We start from the raw sequence: 22,498 nt of genomic DNA on the forward strand, positions 1-22,498 counted from the left end.
TATATATAATGCATATATAGTATATAAACATATATACACGTATATACCATGTTTTATTAAAATTGAATTAATTATAAAAAAGAAGAGAAGAAAATCGTGGGAAGATAGAAATTTAGATTGATTCCCATTTAATAATTTATTTCTTTGGATTTTGATTGGTGTAGAATAATCGGTATTAAAGCGAAACTTGTTACCGACTGTGCATAGCGGCATGTGACGTCACGCATCACCGCCCCGCGATGCCTTTCGGGAAATAGCGCCGCCATCTTGAGTGGCATGGCCCAGCTAGACAGTGCGCCCTGAGCCAAGACATGCGATTTATCGCGAAAACATTGAACGTCCCAAGGATCACGGATTTCTGTGAAACATAGCAAATCTTTGGTGCTTCGCACCTTCATCAGGATGGAGGCGGTTAAGGCATTTAACGCAGAGGTGAATTGACTTACCCTTAATTCTTCTTCTAGCCCGCCGACTCTCCCTCTTTTTTTCTCTTGTTCATCTTTTCCTTTTTCTCTTTCTTTTTTACTTTTCAAAGTTGAGATCGTGTCATTATTTTAAACTAAAGATTCAAATGATATTATTTCCCCCGACTTGTCTGTGCTGTTTGTTGTATGAAAATTGAAGTGACTTTCGTGCTTGAAGAATGCTTTGATTTCTAGACGTGCGAAAGAGAGAGGGGAGAGAGAGAGAGAGAGAGAGAGCGATTATCTTTATATGTAAGAAAGAGGGAGAGAAATCAGAGAGAACCTTTATTGTGATTTTAAGTATTTGTGATGCATAACATCGTCGTCTTTATTATGTAAAAATTTTGTAATTTTTGTAATGATAAAGAAAGGGTAAATAATTATTGTATATGTGTGGTTTAGTTTTGTTCGTTATGTTTGTGATGGAAGGGAGAGAAATAAGGGAAAGCAATAAGGATTATTTTGTAAGTGATATTAGTTGAATTCATAGCAATTGTAATAAAACTTGTTTAATTTTTGCGATCAATTCATTAGAATTTATATAAACATATATTGTTGACTTTTGATTTGTTACATATAAAACTTAGAATTGCTTTTGAAGAGTATAGGTACATTAATCAACATCAACAGTTCTTTTCAAGTACTATTGAGAACTATTAAGATTTCTTAAATTAAAAAATTTAATCATATTCTCTGACTACTATGTTAAATGATTATGAATACATTGAAGTATTAAAAATAGAAAATAATAATTATATATATGTTTTTTTTTTTCCAGCTCTCAGCTCTGTATGATGTTAAACCACCAATTTCCAAAGCTAAGATGAATTCTTTAACTAGAGGTGCAATTAAGGCAATTAAATTCTATAAACATGTTGTGCAAAGTGTCGAGAAATTCATCCAAAAAGTGAGTTATAAAGAATAAGAAAGCTTTTGAGAGCAAAGTATAAAATACATGGTAATTATATTGTTTGTTTTATTTGTATTAATTGCCAATTAATGTTACAGTGTAAGCCAGAGTACAAAGTGCCTGGATTGTACGTTATAGATTCAATTGTACGTCAGTCCAGACACCAATTTGGGGTTGAGAAAGATGTCTTTGCTCCGCGCTTTGCCAAGAACATGCAAACTACTTTCTTAAATCTTTTGAAGTGCCCTCAGGAAGATAAAAGCAAAGTAATAAGAGTTTTAAATCTTTGGCAGAAGAATGCAGTGTTCCCTTCGGAGGTTATACAGCCCTTATTTGATCTTGCGGATCCAAATCATCCAATACATAAGGAGCAAGCAGTTAATACCAATGGTAAAAGGAAGTTGTGAGTTAATATATCAAATTTAAATAAAATTAAATAGTGAATATTCGTTATTATGTTTAGGTACACTGAATGCGTCTGCAACAAATAATGTTGGTAATACTACAACTTCAGTAAAGACTCCCCCTTTGACTGCAAAAAATGCGGTAAAGGATCAAAAATTATTTTCTTCCGCAAAGCCAATCGATCCTGCCTGGCTTGCGCAAACAAAAATAGAAACAGCAAATATAGTTAATGCTAATAAACTTTTAGTAAGTCTTGTTTTTATATTTATTCTATATATTATTTGTACACTTACAGTTTGTCGCATATCTTTTGTACATAAAATGAACAGAATTTCAATTTTGGCTTCTTTTTTCAGGGGCAATCCAATTCAACTCAAATGGATGTTTCTTTCCTTGATCAGTTACAACATTTACAGCAGTTATTATTAAAAAAGCAGGAGTCCACAAATGAACAGAAAAGTTCTGTAAAATTTGATAAAAAGCTCTTAGATTTTGATTATGGCGAGGAAGAGGATGATGATGTTGTTGTTGCTAGTTCACCAGCAGCGACCGCAGGATCTAATACTGGTCAACACAATACAGTTTCAACAGGAAATAGTTTGGAGAGTCTTGGACTTCTTTTAACAAATCCAGAGGTACTAACTTATCATTATTACATCAATATAATAGTCAAGGAGAAAATATGATTTAATTAATAAATTGCTTAATTCTTTAATTGATAATAGGTTTTGAGACAACTTCAAACATTACAACAAACAATGCAGGGAAGTACTTCCTCATCACAGCATGAAACAGAAGAAAAGATGCGGAAACTTCAGCAAATGAAGCAGCAAGAGGAAGAATTTGATAAACATCTGGCTCAAACTGTTCCTGTATGTTATTAACAGTATTAATAGTTTTCCTGTTCACATAAAAGTAAAAGAGACATCCTAATAGTTTCATGTATGTTAATGAAAATCGATCTTTGTTTTAGAATTTACCATTTGCATCTGAATGCGAATTAAAACCATCAGACATTTTGAAGCCAAGTCAACAAAATACTTATACAACAAATGTAAGTAGTGGAGTCATACAAGATATGAGTCAACCACCTCCTGGTTATCCACCGGCTCTACCGTATGCCTCTCAACCCTTATCAAATATTAGGCAGATAAATCAGCAAGCGCATCAAAATCAAAAAAGTCCACTTCTTGACGAACGGCAGGACGCGCAAGATTATTCTGGGTAAACATTCTTCCCTTTTATAAAGTAGGGTAAAAGATATATTTTCCTTTTCATTTTCATGAAATTTAGTTTTTCATTTAATTTAAATTTACTTTGATCTCTATTGCAATTTAACTTGTAACATTACTGAATATTGAAACTGATTATTAATAAATGACTGTCTATAGAAATGGTGCAAGGCGAGATAGTAGCAGCGTAGAAATTGTAAATTGTGAAAATACAAGATCGCAGAGTAGATCGCCTGATCGATATAGACATCACAGTCGATCTAGATCACCACGACACAGAGATAGGGATAGAGATAGAGATAGGGATAGGGACAGGGATCGAGATCGAGACAGAGATAGAAAATCTAGATCAAGAAGCAGATCTAGGAGGAGAAGGTAATTTTACATGTCTTCTTTTGCTTATATTATATTATAGGCAATATACCTAAATATATATTTATACATTATTTTATACACTTTGTTATGATCATGTGATATTAAGGATATTATTATATCGTAGGTCTCGTTCAAGAGACAGAGGTCGTGACAGAAAACGGGAGGATAGTCGAGAGAAAATGACTGAGGAAGAACGAGAAAAAGAAAGAGAAAGGCGTAAACGAGGATTACCACCAATTGTGAGAGATAAATTAAGCGGTAATTTCACCTATTTTCATATGCATATGCATTTGGTTTTACATCGAAGGAATCGTTCTTCTTGTTTTCTTTTCTTTTTTTTTTTTTTTTTTCTATATGAATTTAATATATTTATTTGCAGTTTGTAGTACAACTCTTTGGGTGGGACATCTATCGAAATTAGTACACCAAGAAGAACTTTCAGATACTTTTGGAGAATTTGGTGATATTGTCAGTATAGATTTAATTTCACCCAGAGGTTGCGCCTTTATATGCATGAATAGAAGGCAAGATGCATATAGGGCTCTTACTAAGCTTAAAAATCATAAAATGCAAGGAAAGGCAATCACTGTAAGTTAACATTTTTGGTCACCTTTAAAAATAATAATTTATTATCGTTTTTATTGAATATATTTATAAATGTATTATCAAATAACAATAAAACTCTATGTCTTTTCAGAATAATAGAATTTTTATTGTATTTTAGTTAGCTTGGGCTCCAGGAAAAGGGGTGAAAGGAAAAGAATGGAAAGATTATTGGGAAGTTGAATTAGGAGTTAGTTATATTCCTTGGAATAAATTAGTTAATGTTACTGATCAAGATTTAGAATTATTAGAAGAAGGAGGTATGATTGACGAAGACACTCTACCACCCAATCTAAAAGGTAAAGGAACAATTATGTTTTAAGAAATAGTTGAGACAATTCATGCTAATCATTATAAATCATTAACAGGTAAATTAAAGCATTCCGGGACAAATGCAGATGTACTTCAACAACAGTTGCAATTACAACAGCAAGCATTAGTTGCAGCTGCTGGAATTCCAAATTTGGCGGATGGTATTGTAAATGTAATGCAACCTTCAACTAGTGCTCAACAGCAACAATCCCAGCAACAAACTTCACAACAAGGTCAACAGCAGCAACAAGTAATCGATACAAGTCAACCTCCACCAATTAGACCCCCTACATCAGCCGCTCTTTTACCGCCACCAAATACACAATTACAGATGATGCCACCTGCTTTTACAATGCCAGGAGTTCCTCGTAAGTACTTATTGAAGGAAAATTTTAACGAAAATTGAAGACTCAATCAAAAATAGGTATTAGTTATTTTTATTCTTTCTTTAAAGTTTATCGTTTTATACCTTTTTTTTTTTTTTTTATATTGTTTAGGTATGATTGGACCAATGGGATTACCGATGGCACATAGTTTAATGCCGAATGTTCCCATAGGTGTGCCACCTCCAAATATGCAAAGTTTATTAGGGCCACCGGGAATGATGCAAACTATGTTAACACCACCTGTAAATTCTCCATTTGGAGCAGGTGTTGGCGTCGGCTTATTAACTCAAATTCCTTTACCAGCTCCAGCTGCTCCATCTGATAAACCTAATTCTACTGGTATGTGTATATGATCAATACATAAAGTGAGCTAAACCATGAATAAAAGAAAGCGATAAAAGCTCAAATTTCATCTCTTTCTAGGTATGCCACATAATGTTCCTCCAATAGGAGTTCCTCCTCCAACAACAGAAACAGGTATGCCAAATTTACCAATGTTACGCCAACCATATGGTGTAGGCCCTTCTGCGCCTTTGCAAATGCAACTACCTCAACAACAACATTCTGCTGATGACATGGATGTAGAGATGGAAGATGCAATGCCACAAAGTTCAAATGGAGCAAAAAATAAAAGTAATTTAACTGAACAACAACTTTCACAAAATGAAGAACGAGCAGAATCTGATCAACAAGTAGAGGTAAATAAAATTCATTTATTGCAGCAACTAATGTCCTAACTATGCGATTTAGAATGTCCTGCATAAAATTCTAATTTGATGTGAATTTAATAACAGCATCGAGATTATAAAGAAAGAGAGAGAGATCGGGAAAATAGGGAAAGAAGAGACAGAGAGACGCATTTATCACACAGAGATAGGGAAGGTACTGACTCTAGAATGGATCGCGGAAGAGACCGAGGTAGAGGGAGAGATAGGGGACGCGATCGTAGAAGAGATCTTAGAGATAGAGACAGGGATGACAGAAGAGAAAGGGAAAACCGGGAAAATCGAGAAGGAAATCCACAAACTCAAACTCTTCAGGTAATTATTTTCTGCTAAAAGAAGATTAAATTAAAAGTATTGAAGTAAAGATTTTATTGATCTACTTTCATCAAAAATATTTAAAAAGTAGTATGATACAGTCCAAAAGATTTAAATCACAAAAATTTGTAGTTTGCATTAATAATGCCATTATTTATTGCCGTGACAGTAATCTCAATTCATTTTCAATTATTAAGCGGCTCTAACAAAATATTTATATTCAGGAAAACGAAACTACTCCAAAAAAAGATGGGAAACCAAGCTTAGCTGATCGTTTGCGTCAATTGGCTGATGGCACACTACCACTTGAAGATCGTGTCGATCGAATAATACCTCGTAATCGCCAGGAACGAGATAGATCCGACAGAAGTTTTGATGATTCTCGATCGGCTCGTGGAGAACCCCTGTCTTCTTTAATGGATTTGCCAAAGTTTGGTTTACCTCAAGAAAGAGGTGATTTTCCAGCTCGACCACCAGATTTTCGTAATCCGCAAGATCCGAGAGAATATCAACAGCAAAGAGACAGACAAAGTTTCGGAAGAGGTCATAGAGGATCACAGATACACGAGGAATTTATGGATGTTCCAAGGTTGCAAGGAGGAATATATCAAGAGGAATTTGATAATAGAATACATGGACAACAAAGAGTAGAAGAATTCGGAAGACTTGGATCACTCAGAGAACAAAGGTGAGCTACTATCTTGTATTAATTTTTGAATTTACAATTGAAGTAAATAAGTGTAAATTACAGAAGTAAATACAATCATCGTAATGTTTATACAATATGCGATGTAAAATGCAACATATGACATTTTTTTTTTTTTTTTTTTTTTAATATTCATTAAGTAATGATATTTACATTTTACAAAACATAATTGTTAACAAAATTATAGTATGTTTAAAGCATTGAATTCTTGATTAATTGCTTGCCAAAGGGAGGAATTTGATAGGTCTGAAGTACGAGGAAGGAGACCACTCGATGATCGGGATCGGTTCGATTATGAAATTAGGCGAGAAGGTTTTGATCCACGGCTTCAAGATGGTTTTGACCCAAGGGGACACCTCGATCGGGGTGATTTTGAACCTAGAAGGCGAGAATTCTTTGGAATTGATCCTATTTTTGGGATGCCGCCAATAATGGGACCTAGAGGACCTAGACCTGGACATCCTGATGGGTTTGGACCGCGGCCAGCTCCCTTAGGAGCTCGTGGACCAGGTAAACAAGTTTAATAAAAAGATAATTCAGGAATTGCTAACTTTTTCACTTGTACGTATTTAATGTAGATGTCAGTAATTTTTTATATATTTGCTACCAAACTTTTATATATAACAAAATTTTATTACATTCAACTTTATTATACAGGGTGATTGGTAATTGGTGGTACAAGCGGAAAGGGGATGATTCTACGCGAAAAAAGAAGTCGAAAATATAGGATAAAAATTTTTCGTTTGAGGCTTTGTCTTCGAGAAAATCGACTTTGAATTTTCGCTCGGCACGCGTGCGGCACGTTATAACGGATCTCACTGTAGATCGTTGTCTCGATGGAAAAAATTAAAAAAGAAAATTTTTATTCTATATTTTCGACTTCTTTTTTCGCGTAGAATCACCCCCTTTCCGCTTGTACCACCAGTTACCAACCACCCTGTATAATAATCGAATGAATGAATAAATTTAAATTAACGAATAAAAGTTTAACAAGATTTTATTCTATAGGTCCATTAATGTTCCATCCACGAGGTTTGGGACCTCGTCCTCTTCGTCCTGGTATGAGGCCTTTTGGTCCTCGTGGGCCACCTTTTGATCCCCGAGAGCCGGATGCCTTTTTCAGACCACCTTTTGATGATATTCGCCCCCATGTCAGACCACCTTTCGGTCCTATGGGCCCGCCATCCATTATTCCTCCGGAGTCTGCTGCTCCCTGGAGAAATCAGGAACTTCCGCCTTCCGGTTCCTGGCCTTCCGATTCAGAGAATCACTCACAAAGGGATAATCTTAGGGACAAAAAAGGTGGTAATAAACATCCGAATAACATGGAAAGAGAAAATCGAAATAGGGGACGAAAATCTAGATGGACTAATGTTAGTCCATCTGGAGAGGAAATTGAAGAATCAAAAGAACAAGAATCAACCTCTGCGAATGTTGAAGAAAAAGAAGAACCTGCAAAGGAAGAAGAAGTAGCTGTGAAAGAAGAAGTGAAAGAAGAAATTGATATGAAGGAAGTAATCTCTAATGAACAGAAGGAAGAATTAGTAGAAGCGGTTGAGACAAAAGAAGAAGAAGGCATTGAAATGAAGAAGGAGGAAGAAGAGGATTGCAGGGATTCTTAGACCAAAGTAAAGAGCGATTTTTCTCTTTAAAATTTTTTCTTACTCTGTGGAGTGGTGTGAGGGAGGATTCGTTGCTTCAATTTGGGTCGAATTGAAACAGTCAATTTTAGAAAATGAGATACTGAATTTTAGAATAATTGTATTCAATCGATGACAATTATTGTTAAAAGTAGTGGTATTCCGTTCCAATTCTAACCTCTGTAATACTGATAAAGTTACTGCTTGTTATTAAAAGTAGATCTTAAGGAGTAAATACAACGAAGAAATTATAATTAAAAAACATAAAAATGTACGATTAATTTAGTTTAAATTAATAAATTCGTATAGAAATCTATAGTGACTATACTATTCGCGAGGAAAATGTATCAAAAAAAGACATTTTCATTAATTTTTGGAACTTTATCACATTTCACATTAAAAAATTATCTTGTGCTGTTTTGAGATATGTGTAAAACGAAGACAACAGAAAATACATCATCGATTGAATAGAATAAGATATCTTTAATTCAGAGTTTCAGATTTCAAATAAATTGATTTCGTGATCAATTGGACACTTGGAAAGAAACTGTGATTTGTAAACACAGGACCTATGACCCGTGGATACTCCAAGTGGCGACTTATTATTTATTAAATTGTAAATACTTTTGTATTTTCGTAGTGAACAAACATACAATATATTCGATTTAAATATATATATTTAACTATTTCTTAGGAACTTTTGGAAATACAAGAATAGTATTTAATTTAAAAATGAATATAAAAATGGAAATGAATATTTTCCACCATGAATAGAAGAGATTTCGAAATGACTTATTTTGATAACTTATTCAACATTTTTATTGAGCTATATTTTAGTATCTTTTTAGAAATAAAATTTAAAAGGTCAAATATGCATTTTTTGAATTGTAAGAATGATATGTTTTTAATTTGTAAAAAGTGGTTAATAGTATCAGTAATAATCTGATATATCAAATTGTTTAAGAAAAAAAGAAATATTCGTAAGAAAAATCTTCATTTTTATTGCCATTTTCCGTTTTACACCAGATAATTTTTAAATATCTCTTTTTATATTTCCAACAGTCAAAGAAACAATTGAATGTATACATTTAAGTCGATCGTACTGTATAGATAGACAAATCTTAATAGTAGGATCTTGATTAACCGTGTATCGTAGAAACTTAAAGTATTTTCACATGGACATTTTTCGTTGATTGAACTCTTGTTCATTTAAATTTTTACGATGTTATATCCAACTAACAATAGATAGAAGGTTATATAAAAAAAAAGTACTGTGTTTGCAACCGTATTGATTTAAATAAATTTTTATTCTATTTGAATATTATGTTAGGGATACTTATCTTATTTAATAGAAGTAATTTGAAGTTAACAAATTTTGCTCATTTAAAGAGAAATTAAACAATCAATCAACAGAAAAAGTCAATGGTTCAAACAAATAACCGTGAATTCGGATAAGCAAGATTCTACAACTGCAAATATTTAAATAGATAGAGAGAGAGATTATATATATAAATATGCGTGTGTATGGAAGAGAGAATGTAGAAAATTGACAGAATGTTTGCATGCGTATAAATGATTATGAAAGAGAGAAGAGGAGAGAGGGAGAAGATGAAAAAAAGTGAGAATATATATAGCACCGATGTTCGGCGCGGCTCAATCAAACGAAAAATAAATATTTTCTATATAACGTCTTTCTTCATAAGCAGAATTACAGCCTTTCATTCCGCTTGGCTCCCGGAATTGTCTTTACGTTTTTCCTAGAAAATATCGAACTTTAAATATGTAAATTTAACAGTTTACATATATAAAATTGTTTTTAAAAGATTTTGTCTGGGAGTCTTCATTGAAAAATCAAGATAAATTAATTATTGTTGGTTAATTCTACTTATCATTATTTATATGAATGATTCAAAGAATTTTTTGAGTTTATTAATTTTTGTTTATATCTCAACGATATCATTTAATTACGTTATAGGGAAATGTTTCAGAGGAAAGTCACACTAAGCCGGTTGTGAGCCAAATCGTAGTGTTTGGAAATTTAAAATTATTTCTAATAATCTATAATATTGATATAGCCCTTCTTTTTGAAGGGATATAATTGTTTTTTACAAAGCACCTTAGGTAATTGTTAATTGCTGTAGGTAAAATATGTGAAAAGAAGACGTTTTTTTCTTTTCTTTTATAAAGAACAGTGATTTGAAAACGGTGAATGATTATTATGTAATATCAAGTATAATTCTAATGATTATTTAAATTTATATTTTTTTTTAATTTGCACTAAAAAAAATTTTTTTTATATAGCATCAACTATTAAAAATCGTTAAATAATTTTAAATTAATTTTAAGTCCGTTTTAACTAACGTATTACTCTGTTTAGTTCTTTTACTGTGCAATTTTTATCTGAAAAATTTTTCCTCCGAATATCGAATAATGTATTAAAGAAACTTTATTTAAACCGGATGTACTCTGTAATTGGAGCCATCGTTTGCTTGACAGGAAATAAAGAAACTTGTGAAACAATGAAAGAGAAAATAAACATTTGGGACGATATTCGGAATGGAATGAAATCTTTTCAGAGCAGCTTTGGATACTTGTTCAGTGCTCATACTCGTGTGTTCACATGCGTGAGTCTCTCTCTCTGTCGCCACACGACGATGGAACACCAGCCACCAGGTCGCTTGCGCTCAAACTGAGCGACAAGTGCAAGGTACTGTTGTGTTTTATAACTCATTATATTTATATACATACATACATGCATACATACATACATATATATATATATATATATATATATATATATATATATACATATAAATAAATAAATATACATATATTTGTTTATATTTATATTTATTTATTTGTACATATAGGATGATAGATTTCTTTCTGGACGAACTTATACAGATGAATGAGACATATTTATCTATGATATGAATAACTTGGTAATTCGAAGCGAAAAAATTCACTTTAAGATAACATTAAGTAAATTTTATATGTTAATTTCTCAAATCTTATTTGTAATAATCATTTGAATTTTTGCAAGAGGCATTGGACTTGATTTGTTTTCAAATGAATTTTTATCGAATATATGTTGATGATTTAAATTAGTGTGTATCATCAATGTCATTTTTAATTCATTTTATAAGTAAACATAATGTTACCAATATGATTAATGTCATATGATAGTTGAATCATACGTATTGTTGTAAAAGTTAGAAAAAAGGATGTGTAGTTTTGATAAATAATTAATGTGCAATAATGATAAATAGCATTGATACCATATGAGTAAAATATTATTAAACGAAAGTTTACTATTGAATAAAGAGCAAGATTTTGTATTTTACGATTTTGGATTACGCTTTAAGATTAATTAGGAGTGACTGAAAAGTGTAATGTAGATTGTATTTAATATTGTAAATTTCTATCTGAAATTATCTGTGCTAAATTTTGTTTAATTACTGATTGACTTTCTGTTCGTATTGAAGTATAAGTTGGTGATAAATTAACTATTATAAAATCATCAAGCCATTTAAGAATTATAACTCAGGAGTTTAAGTTCGTCCAGCATGAAGTACTTTTTTTTTTTTTTTTCTAACGGATCACCGTATTATAAACTTCTTAGAGTAAAAATATTGAAACAAGAAACGAGTAGGTATCGAAATTTAGAATAGCATAAAGAGCCCGTGCACCACTCCGGAACAGAGTTTAAAGAAAAGTTTTCTATCTGTTTCTTTTTCGCAAGCTGAAAATTTGATCTATAATGATTGAAAGATCGCGATTAATTTGTTTACATGAACAAATAGTTGGTCAGTTATGTAAATATCTATTTGCGTATTTATATGCATTAGTAATTACTAATAATACGATTAAACAGAATAAGTATTATAAATGCATAGATCATTGTAAAGTCTATTTTTAATGTTCTTCACAATAGAAGCATTGTCATTTGTAATATTTCAATTGAACATAAACTAATTTATGCACGATTAGCATTTTGTACAAGATATATAATTTTTGTTTGGTTTATAAGTAATTTCTTTCTTTTCATTCTTTTTTTAAATCAATGCATTTTGTAACTTGTTATCGACGTCAATTCGATCAATGAGAAAAAGTTTTGGCATGCACATGCGCGAAGGTTCGTGGTCAATATCAGGTTTAGAGTTCTTGTATACCTGCATGCTGTAACCTCGAATTTTCATGTGTTCATGCACAAAGCATCTGCAAGATATCAAATATTTATAAGCGGTCCAATGTAGAAGATACTTTGTAAGATTTGGTATAATTGAAGGGTGGAAAATTTTCAATATAAAGCGAACAATTATTGATGTTTTTTTATCACTACTAATTATACCATTATTAGAGTTTTATACTAACAATTTACATTATTACATAGTAGTTATAATTACTATTATTGAAATTATAATTTCATCATACTACAGGCATAATTTCCTACTGAATTGCTGCTTATAAATGAAAGTAAAAGTTTCATAAGTTCATCTTTGCTAGGATGTACTGCAAGAGAGTAATACTAGAAAGTACATAATACAAGCTTTCTGCAATTAATTTAGATTATACATCATTAAAACCTTATTTTACTAAAATTTTCCGCTCATTTAATTCTATTTTGATTGACAAATGTACAGCATCAGAAACTATCGGAAATTACAAATTTTTATTTACTAATCTTAATTTTAATGTTAAATGTGAAAAAATTGATAACTGAAATAAATAATTTAAATTTGGTGATCTTCTCAATTTTTTACAAATAAAAAAAAATTAATTAATTAAATTAATTCTTAATTTAATTGAATGATTAATTTATAAATTAAATATTTGCAAATGTGTATTGCTATTTGTCTAACGGATATAGGCCCAATCTTTATTCCAAATTATTAACGTAATAAATTACATTTTCGCAATACATAATTCGAACTAAATATATTTTCATATTTGTTTCAGGCACAATAAATCTTGGAATAAGAAACGGATCTATCACGTGGTTTTTCCTCAATGTATTTATTGTAAACATGAGCATTTTAATAAAATTGAGATATGAATGTAGGTTGCAATATAAGAATATCATATAATATTTAAGATAATTCATGTTAATTATTTTTACCATTTGGTTATTTGTTTCATTTTCTAATTCGTATACAAGTATTTTATAACGGCAAACAAATATTTCTTTCGCATATAATTGATATATTAGCTAGAATTACAAAATATTGCATTGTTTTTTCATCAAAACTAGATAAGACAAATAAACAATAACAAAAATTTCTTACTATGTTTCACTCTAATTCTCTTGTTTAAATTTCATATAGAAAAGTTTTTAATTTTCGTGTACATAAAATACTATAATAAATATTACTTTAAAAATTGTACTAAAAGCGCGGAATATTAAGTTTACAATGAATGTTAATGTAAAAAAGAGCATTCTACATAATTGAAATATCGAGAAATATATATTAAGAATTTAATAAAAGTTTAATACCATTTATACATGTATTATTTTGCTGCTATAAAATTATATGTTAGAAGGGAATGTATGTATATATAATAATGTTCCATAAATGCCTTAAAATTTAAATATAGAGTAATAAATAACAAAAGTTAATGGAAATTCTATATATAAAATGTAACATCACTTTGTGTATATGGTATATACTTATCTAAAAATATATCTTGACCTTATAATTCAAATTACACGCAACCTAAAAAAATAATTGTTCTATATAAATATTATTTATATATCTAATAATATATGATAATATGTTCATTTTGATGAATAGCACTGTGCTTTTTATTTTATAAGGTATAAAATACTTTATAATATTTAGTATTATTACAAAAAACATGACAATATTATATTAAAATGTATCGTTGTCTAAAAAAAAAAAAAAAAAACAAAAAAACAAAAAAAAACAAAACAATGCAAGATACTTGTATTGTATGCTTACGTAAAATCGAAAAAAGAACATGAAAATTCAATTTTATGCACTGCTTTAAATGAATGCTATCTATAATCATAGTAATTATTTCCTAATATATTACAAATACTTTATGACATTATTTTAAAAATTAAATTATATTAAGAGTTTCTGTTAATAATTATTTTTTATTTAAATCAAATCTATAAATATAATTGCTTACAATTCATTGAAGCACATTTTCATTCGTCAATTATATAATTGATTTTAAAGTTTTAATATCATTCTTTATATAATGATAAAGTTTTAATTATTTTAATCTGATTTGTAACTTTAAAATACATATATGTGGTGATTATAAAATATTAATTACATCATGAACGTGTGATAAATCAAATTAATTCTGTTATTTTTAGCACATTTTTTTTTTAAATCGTGTGTATGGCTATTATTTAATTGTACCCTTACACTATAAGTTATATTAATTGCAAATTATAAAACCATTGTTTGATTACTATCCAATGTAACTGTTTTACATGGCTGTTAACCATGCATGCATTAAATTGATATACACAGTGTTAAAATAATATACATGATGCACATGATGTATTAAAAAGTGTTATAGTTAATCTTCTTTATCAATAGCTTCAATTCTTTCAAGGACTTGAGGATGACTATGATGCCAAGTAGAATACAATTTATCATAAAGAGGAAAACCAAGATTGTCCTCCTGTAGCTTAATTAAAGAGCTTTTTAATGTTTGTCCATGTCCCAAAATTTTTGCAAACTTATCTGCTTCAAATTCAAAACTTCGTCTAAGTATATTTGTTATGTATTGGACTAACTGTAAAAATTGTAAAATAATTTATAAATATTATAAATATTACTTTAAATATCATTGTTCAACATAAATAAAATATACATAAATTACATCTTGAAAGCAAAACAATTTAAAATTATTTTGAAATATTTGTGAGATATTTTATAAGATTTCATTCTTTATGAATATTAAAAGATTTATGTAATATTGTTATATATATATATATATATAGCAAACGTACAATATTTTACGCATGCAAAGATTTTTCAAATTTTTCCAAATCAAAAATAATACATTAAACTTACTATATTTAGGGGATTTGAAATATAGATATTAATAATTATGAATCCTATAAACGTGGGTCGACTATCCATAAACCCAAAAGCTTCAAATATAGGTTTATAATCAAGAAGTTTTGCATATAGGTAAATATTCATCAACAGCTGTACCTGCAAAAATTTGTTTTTATACATTAGTAAGTAAGATGTAATATTGTAAATATGTTGCCTAAAAATTTACCTGGCTAATTATAAATCCCTTTAGTGTATGACTATATTTCCAATGTCCTAATTCGTGTGCCAATACTGCTACTACTTCATCTGTAGTACATCCTTTTGTGTTTGTTTCACCTTCCGCTGGTTTATAATACTCCTTGACTAAAGTGTCATAGAGAACAATTCTTTTATATTTGTGAAAACCATACAGATATGCATTGCTGTGTGATGATCTTTTTGAATTTTCAACAATAAATATTTTATAAAGTGGATAGTTCATCGATGCTGCTAACTCTTCAATCTTTCTTTTCAAATCTCCATTTGGAAGAGGTGTGTATTTATCAAAAAGTGGTGCAATTAGTTCCGGGTAAATAGCCATAAGGAAAAGAGCAACAACTGTTAAAAATATCCAAAGATAAAGGAAACAGTACCCTCCACCATTTTTTATGATCCATGTTACAGCACATAGGAAGGGTACCGCAAGTATCTCACATACAACAAATCGAAGAAGCTGATCTTTGACAAAGAATAACGGTGTCTAAAATTAACAGTATTAAATTAAGAATTTAAAAATTACTTTTATCATACTATTAGAAAAATGTTTACTTTCTTACTTCTTTATTAAAGCCATGTTTTTGTTCCACAACAAACGTAGAATAAATCTTAAATGGCAAAATTATTATATCATAGATAACGTTTATAATGAACATACAAACACCACTTAAGAGAATTTCATTTTGATCATCAAAGCCACAATATTTGACAATATCAATACTCCATAGCCAAAATCGATAGTAGCATAAATTTAACAAATACACCTATAAATATTCAAACGCTTACATATTATAAGAACTATATGATTTCATTTTAAATATTACGACATAACATAATATATACATGTATAAATAAAAATTTCATACCATAGTACAAAGTTCAGAAAATATACTCTCAAAATCATTAAATTTTAACCGATCTAGCAAATAACTGTGTGCTTTCTTATAAACATCCTTTGTCATTAAACCTTCAACTGATTTAGGTAAATCAGTAAATCTCATCATCAAATCCCTCTATAAAAAAGAGAACTTATATTGCTTCACGTATAACACAGAGTTATTTTTATAAATCTAATTTTATTAATAATAATTTTCTAAAAAAGAAATATAATTTCTTTAAATATTATGTAATTTACAAAAATTAGGAAATTGTTATAATAGAAAGGCGAATCTATGTTATAATTAATTATTATAATGAAAAAGAAATCATGTTTTAAAGTAAAATTAGAAATTAATAAGATGAGGAAACTTAACTTTAATGATTTAGGTTAATAATGGTTAGATAAAATTTACAATTTACCTGACGAAGATTTAAATAATATTTCCAAAGAAGTAAAAGCCATGATACGGCTAAAATTTCATAAAGTATGTTTTCTTCGATAAATTTTACAAAATTCGACATTCTTTTGTATTTAGTAAATAAAAATTCTTCTTTCTGTATTCTACCTTGGTCGCCGGTTTACTACAATAAAGTTAGGGATACTGAGGTTACCGCAACAACATATACTATAATCTCTGTTTTGAACATCGAAACGAAGTGATGCTTTAATTAAATTTTCATCAACGTGTCCTATGTTTGCTATTATCTTATAATATTAATATTAATATCACAAATTTTTCGATATTGGATATATATATATATATTTTTTTTTTTTAATATTATGAATTTTACTTTTTGAATTGAATGAATTAAATTGAAAATAATAAATATAGAACTTTTAGTAACTAACTACATTTTAAGAGTATTACTGTAAAAAAATCAGTTTGAAAACATAACAGTTTGAAGTCCTACGATAAAAAATAATATCAGGTAATACATATACAATTATCAATAAAAACTCTGTCTTTCCGTATTAAGTATTTTTGTATAAGTAGAGAGGTTATGAACTTTGTACAGTGAACGACATGATGAACGTAATAAACATATTATCGTAAAGTATGGCGCCGGAAAGAACAAATGGGATTAATGGAAATCACTTAAAAAATGTACCTAACATCATAAACAGGTACTGGATTTATGTAAAAATTAATTTAAGATAATATTTATAATCTTATATCTAATAATCGGTGACAAATTATCAAACAATTTAAGACATTTTGATAAGATTTAAGTGATATCTTATTTAAAAAAAGTAATCAATGTCATTTTTTGCTTCAAATCATGGAACATTCATAAAATAGTAATTCTATTCATATTTTTGAAATTTTATTCTAATATGCAATTTAATATAATATAGTTAATAGTATTTAAACAATAATAAGTTTCTTCTCTATTTAATGGAATAATGCTGTTACTTTTAAATAATATGGTTTTATTGTAGTATACCAAATGCGCCATCACCATTTCCTCCTTCAAATCTTCAACCAGGAAATCCTCCACCAGTACCTCCGCGTCAACCAGTCCAAAATTATTCTGGATTTCATCATAGACCATTCGGATCTAATTATTATGGAGGATACGGATTTGGTGGATATGGTAATCAATATAGGGGATTTAATGGATATGGAGGATATAGTTCATATAGTTCATATGGTCCATACTCCAATTATAATAATTATGGAATGTTTGGTGGACACAGTGGTGATGCCGAAAATAGGTAAGAAGCTTATAACATGTCATATTTATTTCATATGTTATATCATATTTAATCTTTTCAATTCGTTTTCATTTTGTTTGGGATGATAAAAGATTTTGTGACTCGATTCCTAACGATAAAAAATATATAGAATTCTCAATGTTTTTATATGTAATTTACAATCTTTAAATGTGATAAACAATTTCCAAAATTATTGAATGTAGATATGAACTATTAATATAAAATATAGATATGAACTATTGATATAGAATATAGATATAAAAGAAATATGAAAATTAATTAAATAGTTAACTGAATTTTGATGGAAATAATGAAATAAGTTAGTAATAGTTGTTTGAAATTGTGTGCAGATTTTCCCAATATGTTGAGGACAATACCAGGTCAACTTTTCAGTTGATCGAGACAGTTCTTCATACATTTTCATCTATGACAATGCTATTGGAATCCACATATTTTGCTTTAACAAATTCATTCAGAGCAATTTTAAATGTTGCAGAAAATGTTGGGAAATTACGCTCCACTGTAAATCAGTTACTTAGTACTTTTGCTTTAATTAGATTTTTTAAATGGTTGTACAGGAAGATTATACACTCTACTGGTAAAGTTTTCTATTATATTTTACAGTTTGTATGATATGTAGTTCTAATTTATAATTTAGTTTATTAAATATTCTTTTAGGTTATCAAAATCAAGATTCAATAAACGAAGAGTTATGGGATAAATCACTAGCAAAAGTTGGAAGTGTAAATGTTCATAATTCTTCTTACTGGTCTGGGTTTTTAATATTCAGTGTATTCTTTGTAGTACCTTATATAATTCATAAAATTTCGAATAATATTAAAAACATGCAAATAAAAGGTACTAAAACAAAAAATACCTTTGCTAGTTACTTAAAGATTATGTGTTATGAATTTTTTACATATAAAATAAGGTAACTAAATAAGAATTTAATCTTTAGGAAAAGATCCAAAAGAATGGCAAGCTATTGAGGAACCCGCATATATTGCAACAGTGTTATATGACTTTGTTGCCACTCACAATGATGAACTCAGTATAAAAGCTGGTCAAAAAGTCTATCTTGCGCCCAAGTCTCTACAACCAAAAAATTTGCCCGGGTGGTGCAAAGCTACCGATAATGTAAATGTTGGTCTTATTCCTTACAATTATATTAAAGTTATAGGACAATTGAAAAAAGTGAAAAGGGATAATGAAACAAACCCTGTAAATGAAGAAATATCTTCTACAAATGAAAGTTCTAATCATAGCAATAGAAAGGATTCACAGCCTATAAGAAATGATAAAACTGTTGAAAATGAAGCATAGGGAAGTTGGTTTTAAATGATTTTATTAAATGTTTTATAACTTTCAACAATACACTAGAATTTATATCCAATAAATTTTGAAACTTTTCTACATTTCATTTTTATTATAATTTAGATTCGAGACAAGAGAAATTTGTTTTGGATCAAATTATATGAAATATAAATTTATACCACTAACATATGGAACTAAAAATATGGAAATAATGGTTTCTGATGAATATAACTAACAGTTTAAGTTACAAAATAATTATATTTTAAGAAATTAAGATTTTATTTAAATTAAAGTGGGAAATATTTAAAATTTATGTATTATAAGATCAAACTTTTTAAGTTTTTTCTTTTCATGTGTGTAGTAAGTGGAATTACTAGCATATGATGTATAAGTCTATATAGTATTTGTATTTATACTGCAATTTATGATAATGAAAGTTTTGATAATCAAACTGTTCTATCAGTAAATTCATATAAAATTTATTTTAATTTTTGTTTATAAAGTAAATTGGACACTTAAACAAATATTGTTCTATTTGTTACGTTTAAAAAATTAAACATTATGAAACAATACAGTTGTTTATTCTTACAATATGCATATAAGGCTATATAGAAAATCTTAATCTGCAAAAAATCTCTTTCGTTGTATAAGAAACTTCTAAGAAAAAATAAATACTTATATGTCGTTTTAAAGGATTTTCCTGTTTTAAATAATAATTGTACTTACCATGGCAGATAAAAATTACGAAATTACAATTAAAAGTAACTTAATTAAAGTAAAAGAAAGGAAATTGATTTTTAAGGATCACTTTTAAGGAATTTACAATCGCTTTCACATAAAATACTTTATAGATATATATGTATATTGAATATGTGTGCAATAATAGTTTGGACACACACACATATATATATGTGTATATATGTATATTTATATAATTTACAATTTCACTTTCTCTCTCTTTTCAACAATATTAACAACAGATTCTACGATCTACACAACAGATTCTTAGTTGTTTTAGCATTCTAAAGAAGGGAATGTTTTGTTAGAAAGGAAAATAGTATGAAAAGAAGAGAAAAAGAAAATGTGAGAGGAATTTTTTAATCATCGAACTTGCGATTAGGATTGGATCCAAATAGGGCAGAACGTATATCTGGTACTAATTGTTGTGCTATTAATTCTAATCTCGTTTCCAAAGTGTTGCTGACTTTTATACGCCCTAAAAACAGAATGATATGAATCATTTAATTTCGTTAAAAAAACTTAGAAGATTGAAATAAATGATAAATCTTGTTTTTGTTAAAAATATAAGAATATAGTGCAATAATTTATTAAAAAGTATGCATTATCTACTAACCTCTTGCTGCAAGTAAATCAACTCCACCACAACTATCAGAAGGAAGGAAGTTATCCTGATCAATTTTAACTGTAACATCTTTCTTTGTTATTTGTTTATAAGCATCTTGAACAGAATCAAAAAGTGATTCTACTAGAGGAACGTCTACTTGACGTACTCGGACAACAACATGGTTTTCTGTTAACTAAAAATTACAGACACATAAAGATAAATTGAGCAAACGTCTATACCCTTTTTTTATAAAGAAAAACAATGACCAAAAGTAAAAATAATAACAAATGTTATGAAGAGAAAATTTAAACATCTGTAAAGTCTTGTACCCGACATAATCCTTGCACAATCAATAATTTCAGAAGTTCCCTATATTGTGAACTATCCTGCATCACTTCTCCTAATCTCTTCCTAGCTTCATCAAGTACGTCACGAACATGATCTTCTCTAATTTTGAGGACTTTTAGACGGGCTTGATTCAACATGTTGGATGATTGACTATAAAATAACAGAAATTGAATTATTTAAATAAAGCCTATTTACTAGAAAAAATTTCTTTTAATAGTATATTATAAAAACATTTGTATATAATATTTAAAATTATTTTTATAATATCAAACGTACATCTTTTTTTGAAGTTCCACTTGTTTTTCTTTCTTTTCATAATATTCCATAATTTTAAGCCTTTGCTGTTGAACTAAGCGTCCCTTTTCAATATTAAATTCTTCTTCTGCTTTAGCATCAATTTCTTCTGCTTTCTCATTGGCCTCTTGTTCAATGAAGGCCATCATATGATTAATCTAAAATAATAATAATTATAAAAATATACATTTTTTATTTTTAATTAAAAAAGTATAGAATTAAATTCGTTCAACTTTTCTATACATTTTCTTTTACTTTTTACAAAAATATAAATTTGTGTGTGTGTGTGTGTGTGTGTGTATATATATATATATAAAATTTTATTAACAGAATTTGAATTAAAACCTAAACATATTTCCAGATGATAGAATAATAATACTTTAATATTTCAGAAATAATAATATTTTTAACTTTGATACAATCCAATTAAATAATCAATGGTTGTATTATACTTTTTAATTTTTTGTTTCTAAAAAGTAAATTAATGACATTGTTAAAACTTTGATTTAAGCAAAATTACTACTCAAGTTATTATTATTTATGTAAACATAATTGAAGTTACTTAATATTTAAGAAGAATATTTAATTCAATCAAATTTATTATTTACACTGAATTGTAGATGTTTAAAACATTATTGAAAAAAAAACGATAAGAACAAAATTTTGTCAAAAAAAAAGTGCCAGGAACAAATATTTCATCCAAGCAACAATATAGAATAAAATGCAAAAATAGCTTAAAATCGATGCTCCAAATACTTCAAATTGTAAATACTTCAATTGAAATACTTTTTACCTGCTTCTGTACATCTCCATCGCTTAATGCCATTTTGAAGTTTAAGGATCCGTCGATTTTACAATAGTAACGACTTTCTTAATTACTACTTTACTTTTTTGATGAACAAATTCTAAGTCGAAGTTTTCGAGAAGTCAACGCCTACTGATGAAAGTATCTTCAGTTAATGACGATCATATGACACAGGTAGTGTGTTCATAAAACTAACTTATTTAGTCGAAATATATATCACGGTATGTGTTCTCAAAACTAATCAAGATTTACTATACTTTGCAAATTTTAATTTAAAAGAATGTATGTATGAAATAATTGTCTCTATAAAGTTATTGCTTTTAATGTAATATAAAAATACATGCATAAATTATATGCATATAAATATTGTGTATAAATATTTTAGAATAATATCTTTTTTATCGAATAAATATGTAAAGCTAGTA

At 28.6% G+C, this 22,498-nt stretch overlaps 4 protein-coding genes and 1 long non-coding RNA gene across 7 annotated transcripts; 2 read left to right on the forward strand and 3 right to left on the reverse strand.

The window, feature by feature from the left end:
- Positions 1-111: 111 nt before the first annotated feature.
- On the reverse strand, positions 112-674 carry LOC117232662. Its single transcript, XR_004493167.1, has 2 exons — positions 447-674; positions 112-358 (listed from the first exon to the last, which is right to left on the reverse strand). It is a non-coding gene; the product is annotated as an uncharacterized LOC117232662 (long non-coding RNA).
- Positions 294-13,172, forward strand: LOC117232658 (SR-related and CTD-associated factor 4). Of its 3 annotated transcripts, XR_004493166.1 has the most exons (20): positions 294-432; positions 1,243-1,371; positions 1,473-1,764; positions 1,838-2,025; positions 2,136-2,414; positions 2,505-2,651; positions 2,753-3,003; positions 3,171-3,386; positions 3,511-3,644; positions 3,766-3,974; positions 4,111-4,288; positions 4,358-4,669; positions 4,799-5,026; positions 5,111-5,385; positions 5,482-5,727; positions 5,952-6,415; positions 6,663-6,943; positions 7,442-8,061; positions 10,650-10,780; positions 13,033-13,172. XR_004493166.1 is itself a non-coding variant. In XM_033492174.1 (19 exons), the coding sequence occupies exons 1-18, from the start codon at positions 403-405 to the stop codon at positions 8,053-8,055; spliced, it is 4,473 nt and encodes a 1,490-aa protein (XP_033348065.1). In that variant the 5' UTR covers positions 294-402; the 3' UTR covers positions 8,056-8,061; positions 13,033-13,172. The 3 variants fall into 3 exon arrangements, 1 of the variants encoding a protein (XP_033348065.1); XR_004493165.1 differs by having other exon boundaries at positions 7,442-10,780; positions 13,033-13,134; XM_033492174.1 differs by lacking the exon at positions 10,650-10,780.
- A 1,271-nt stretch (positions 13,173-14,443) lies between these two features.
- Positions 14,444-16,974, reverse strand: LOC117232659 (CAAX prenyl protease 1 homolog). The gene is made up of 6 exons (XM_033492175.1): positions 16,671-16,974; positions 16,238-16,384; positions 15,932-16,135; positions 15,343-15,855; positions 15,129-15,272; positions 14,444-14,847 (listed from the first exon to the last, which is right to left on the reverse strand). The coding sequence occupies exons 1-6, from the start codon at positions 16,770-16,772 to the stop codon at positions 14,629-14,631; spliced, it is 1,329 nt and encodes a 442-aa protein (XP_033348066.1). The 5' UTR covers positions 16,773-16,974; the 3' UTR covers positions 14,444-14,628.
- A 194-nt stretch (positions 16,975-17,168) lies between these two features.
- Positions 17,169-19,382, forward strand: LOC117232660 (peroxisomal membrane protein PEX13). The gene is made up of 5 exons (XM_033492177.1): positions 17,169-17,376; positions 17,692-17,967; positions 18,318-18,565; positions 18,646-18,825; positions 18,926-19,382. Exons 1-5 carry the CDS (start codon positions 17,309-17,311, stop codon positions 19,288-19,290), a joined length of 1,137 nt encoding a protein of 378 aa, XP_033348068.1. The 5' UTR covers positions 17,169-17,308; the 3' UTR covers positions 19,291-19,382.
- Positions 19,383-20,057: 675 nt separating this feature from the next.
- On the reverse strand, positions 20,058-22,271 carry LOC117232661 (V-type proton ATPase subunit E). Its single transcript, XM_033492178.1, has 5 exons — positions 22,062-22,271; positions 21,251-21,426; positions 20,956-21,124; positions 20,636-20,819; positions 20,058-20,497 (listed from the first exon to the last, which is right to left on the reverse strand). The coding sequence occupies exons 1-5, from the start codon at positions 22,092-22,094 to the stop codon at positions 20,379-20,381; spliced, it is 681 nt and encodes a 226-aa protein (XP_033348069.1). The 5' UTR covers positions 22,095-22,271; the 3' UTR covers positions 20,058-20,378.
- Between the last annotated feature and the right edge of the window lie 227 nt (positions 22,272-22,498).

The sequence above is a fragment of the Bombus vosnesenskii genome, unplaced genomic scaffold, assembly GCF_011952255.1.
Source record: "Bombus vosnesenskii isolate JDL3184/JDL3185 unplaced genomic scaffold, Bvos_JDL3184-5_v1.1 scf7180000013289, whole genome shotgun sequence".
Lineage (NCBI taxonomy): Eukaryota > Metazoa > Arthropoda > Insecta > Hymenoptera > Apidae > Bombus > Bombus vosnesenskii.

Coding starts and splice junctions, on each gene's coding strand:
- LOC117232658 (XM_033492174.1), top strand. CDS start 403: ATGGAGGCGGTTAAGGCATTTAACGCAGAG. Junction 2,652..2,752: donor ATCTGGCTCAAACTGTTCCT/GTATGTTATTAA, acceptor TCTTTGTTTTAG/AATTTACCATTTGCATCTGA. Junction 3,387..3,510: donor AGCAGATCTAGGAGGAGAAG/GTAATTTTACAT, acceptor ATTATATCGTAG/GTCTCGTTCAAGAGACAGAG.
- LOC117232660 (XM_033492177.1), top strand. CDS start 17,309: ATGGCGCCGGAAAGAACAAATGGGATTAATGGAAATCACTTAAAAAAT. Junction 17,377..17,691: donor GTACCTAACATCATAAACAG/GTACTGGATTTA, acceptor GTTTTATTGTAG/TATACCAAATGCGCCATCAC. Junction 17,968..18,317: donor AGTGGTGATGCCGAAAATAG/GTAAGAAGCTTA, acceptor AATTGTGTGCAG/ATTTTCCCAATATGTTGAGG.
- LOC117232659 (XM_033492175.1), bottom strand. CDS start 16,772: ATGTCGAATTTTGTAAAATTTATCGAAGAAAACATACTTTATGAAATT. Junction 16,136..16,237: donor TTTCTGAACTTTGTACTATG/GTATGAAATTTT, acceptor GAATATTTATAG/GTGTATTTGTTAAATTTATG. Junction 15,273..15,342: donor AGGGATTTATAATTAGCCAG/GTAAATTTTTAG, acceptor AAATTTTTGCAG/GTACAGCTGTTGATGAATAT.
- LOC117232661 (XM_033492178.1), bottom strand. CDS start 22,094: ATGGCATTAAGCGATGGAGATGTACAGAAGCAG. Junction 21,125..21,250: donor GTGGAACTTCAAAAAAAGAT/GTACGTTTGATA, acceptor GTTATTTTATAG/TCAATCATCCAACATGTTGA. Junction 20,820..20,955: donor TTGTGCAAGGATTATGTCGG/GTACAAGACTTT, acceptor TGTAATTTTTAG/TTAACAGAAAACCATGTTGT.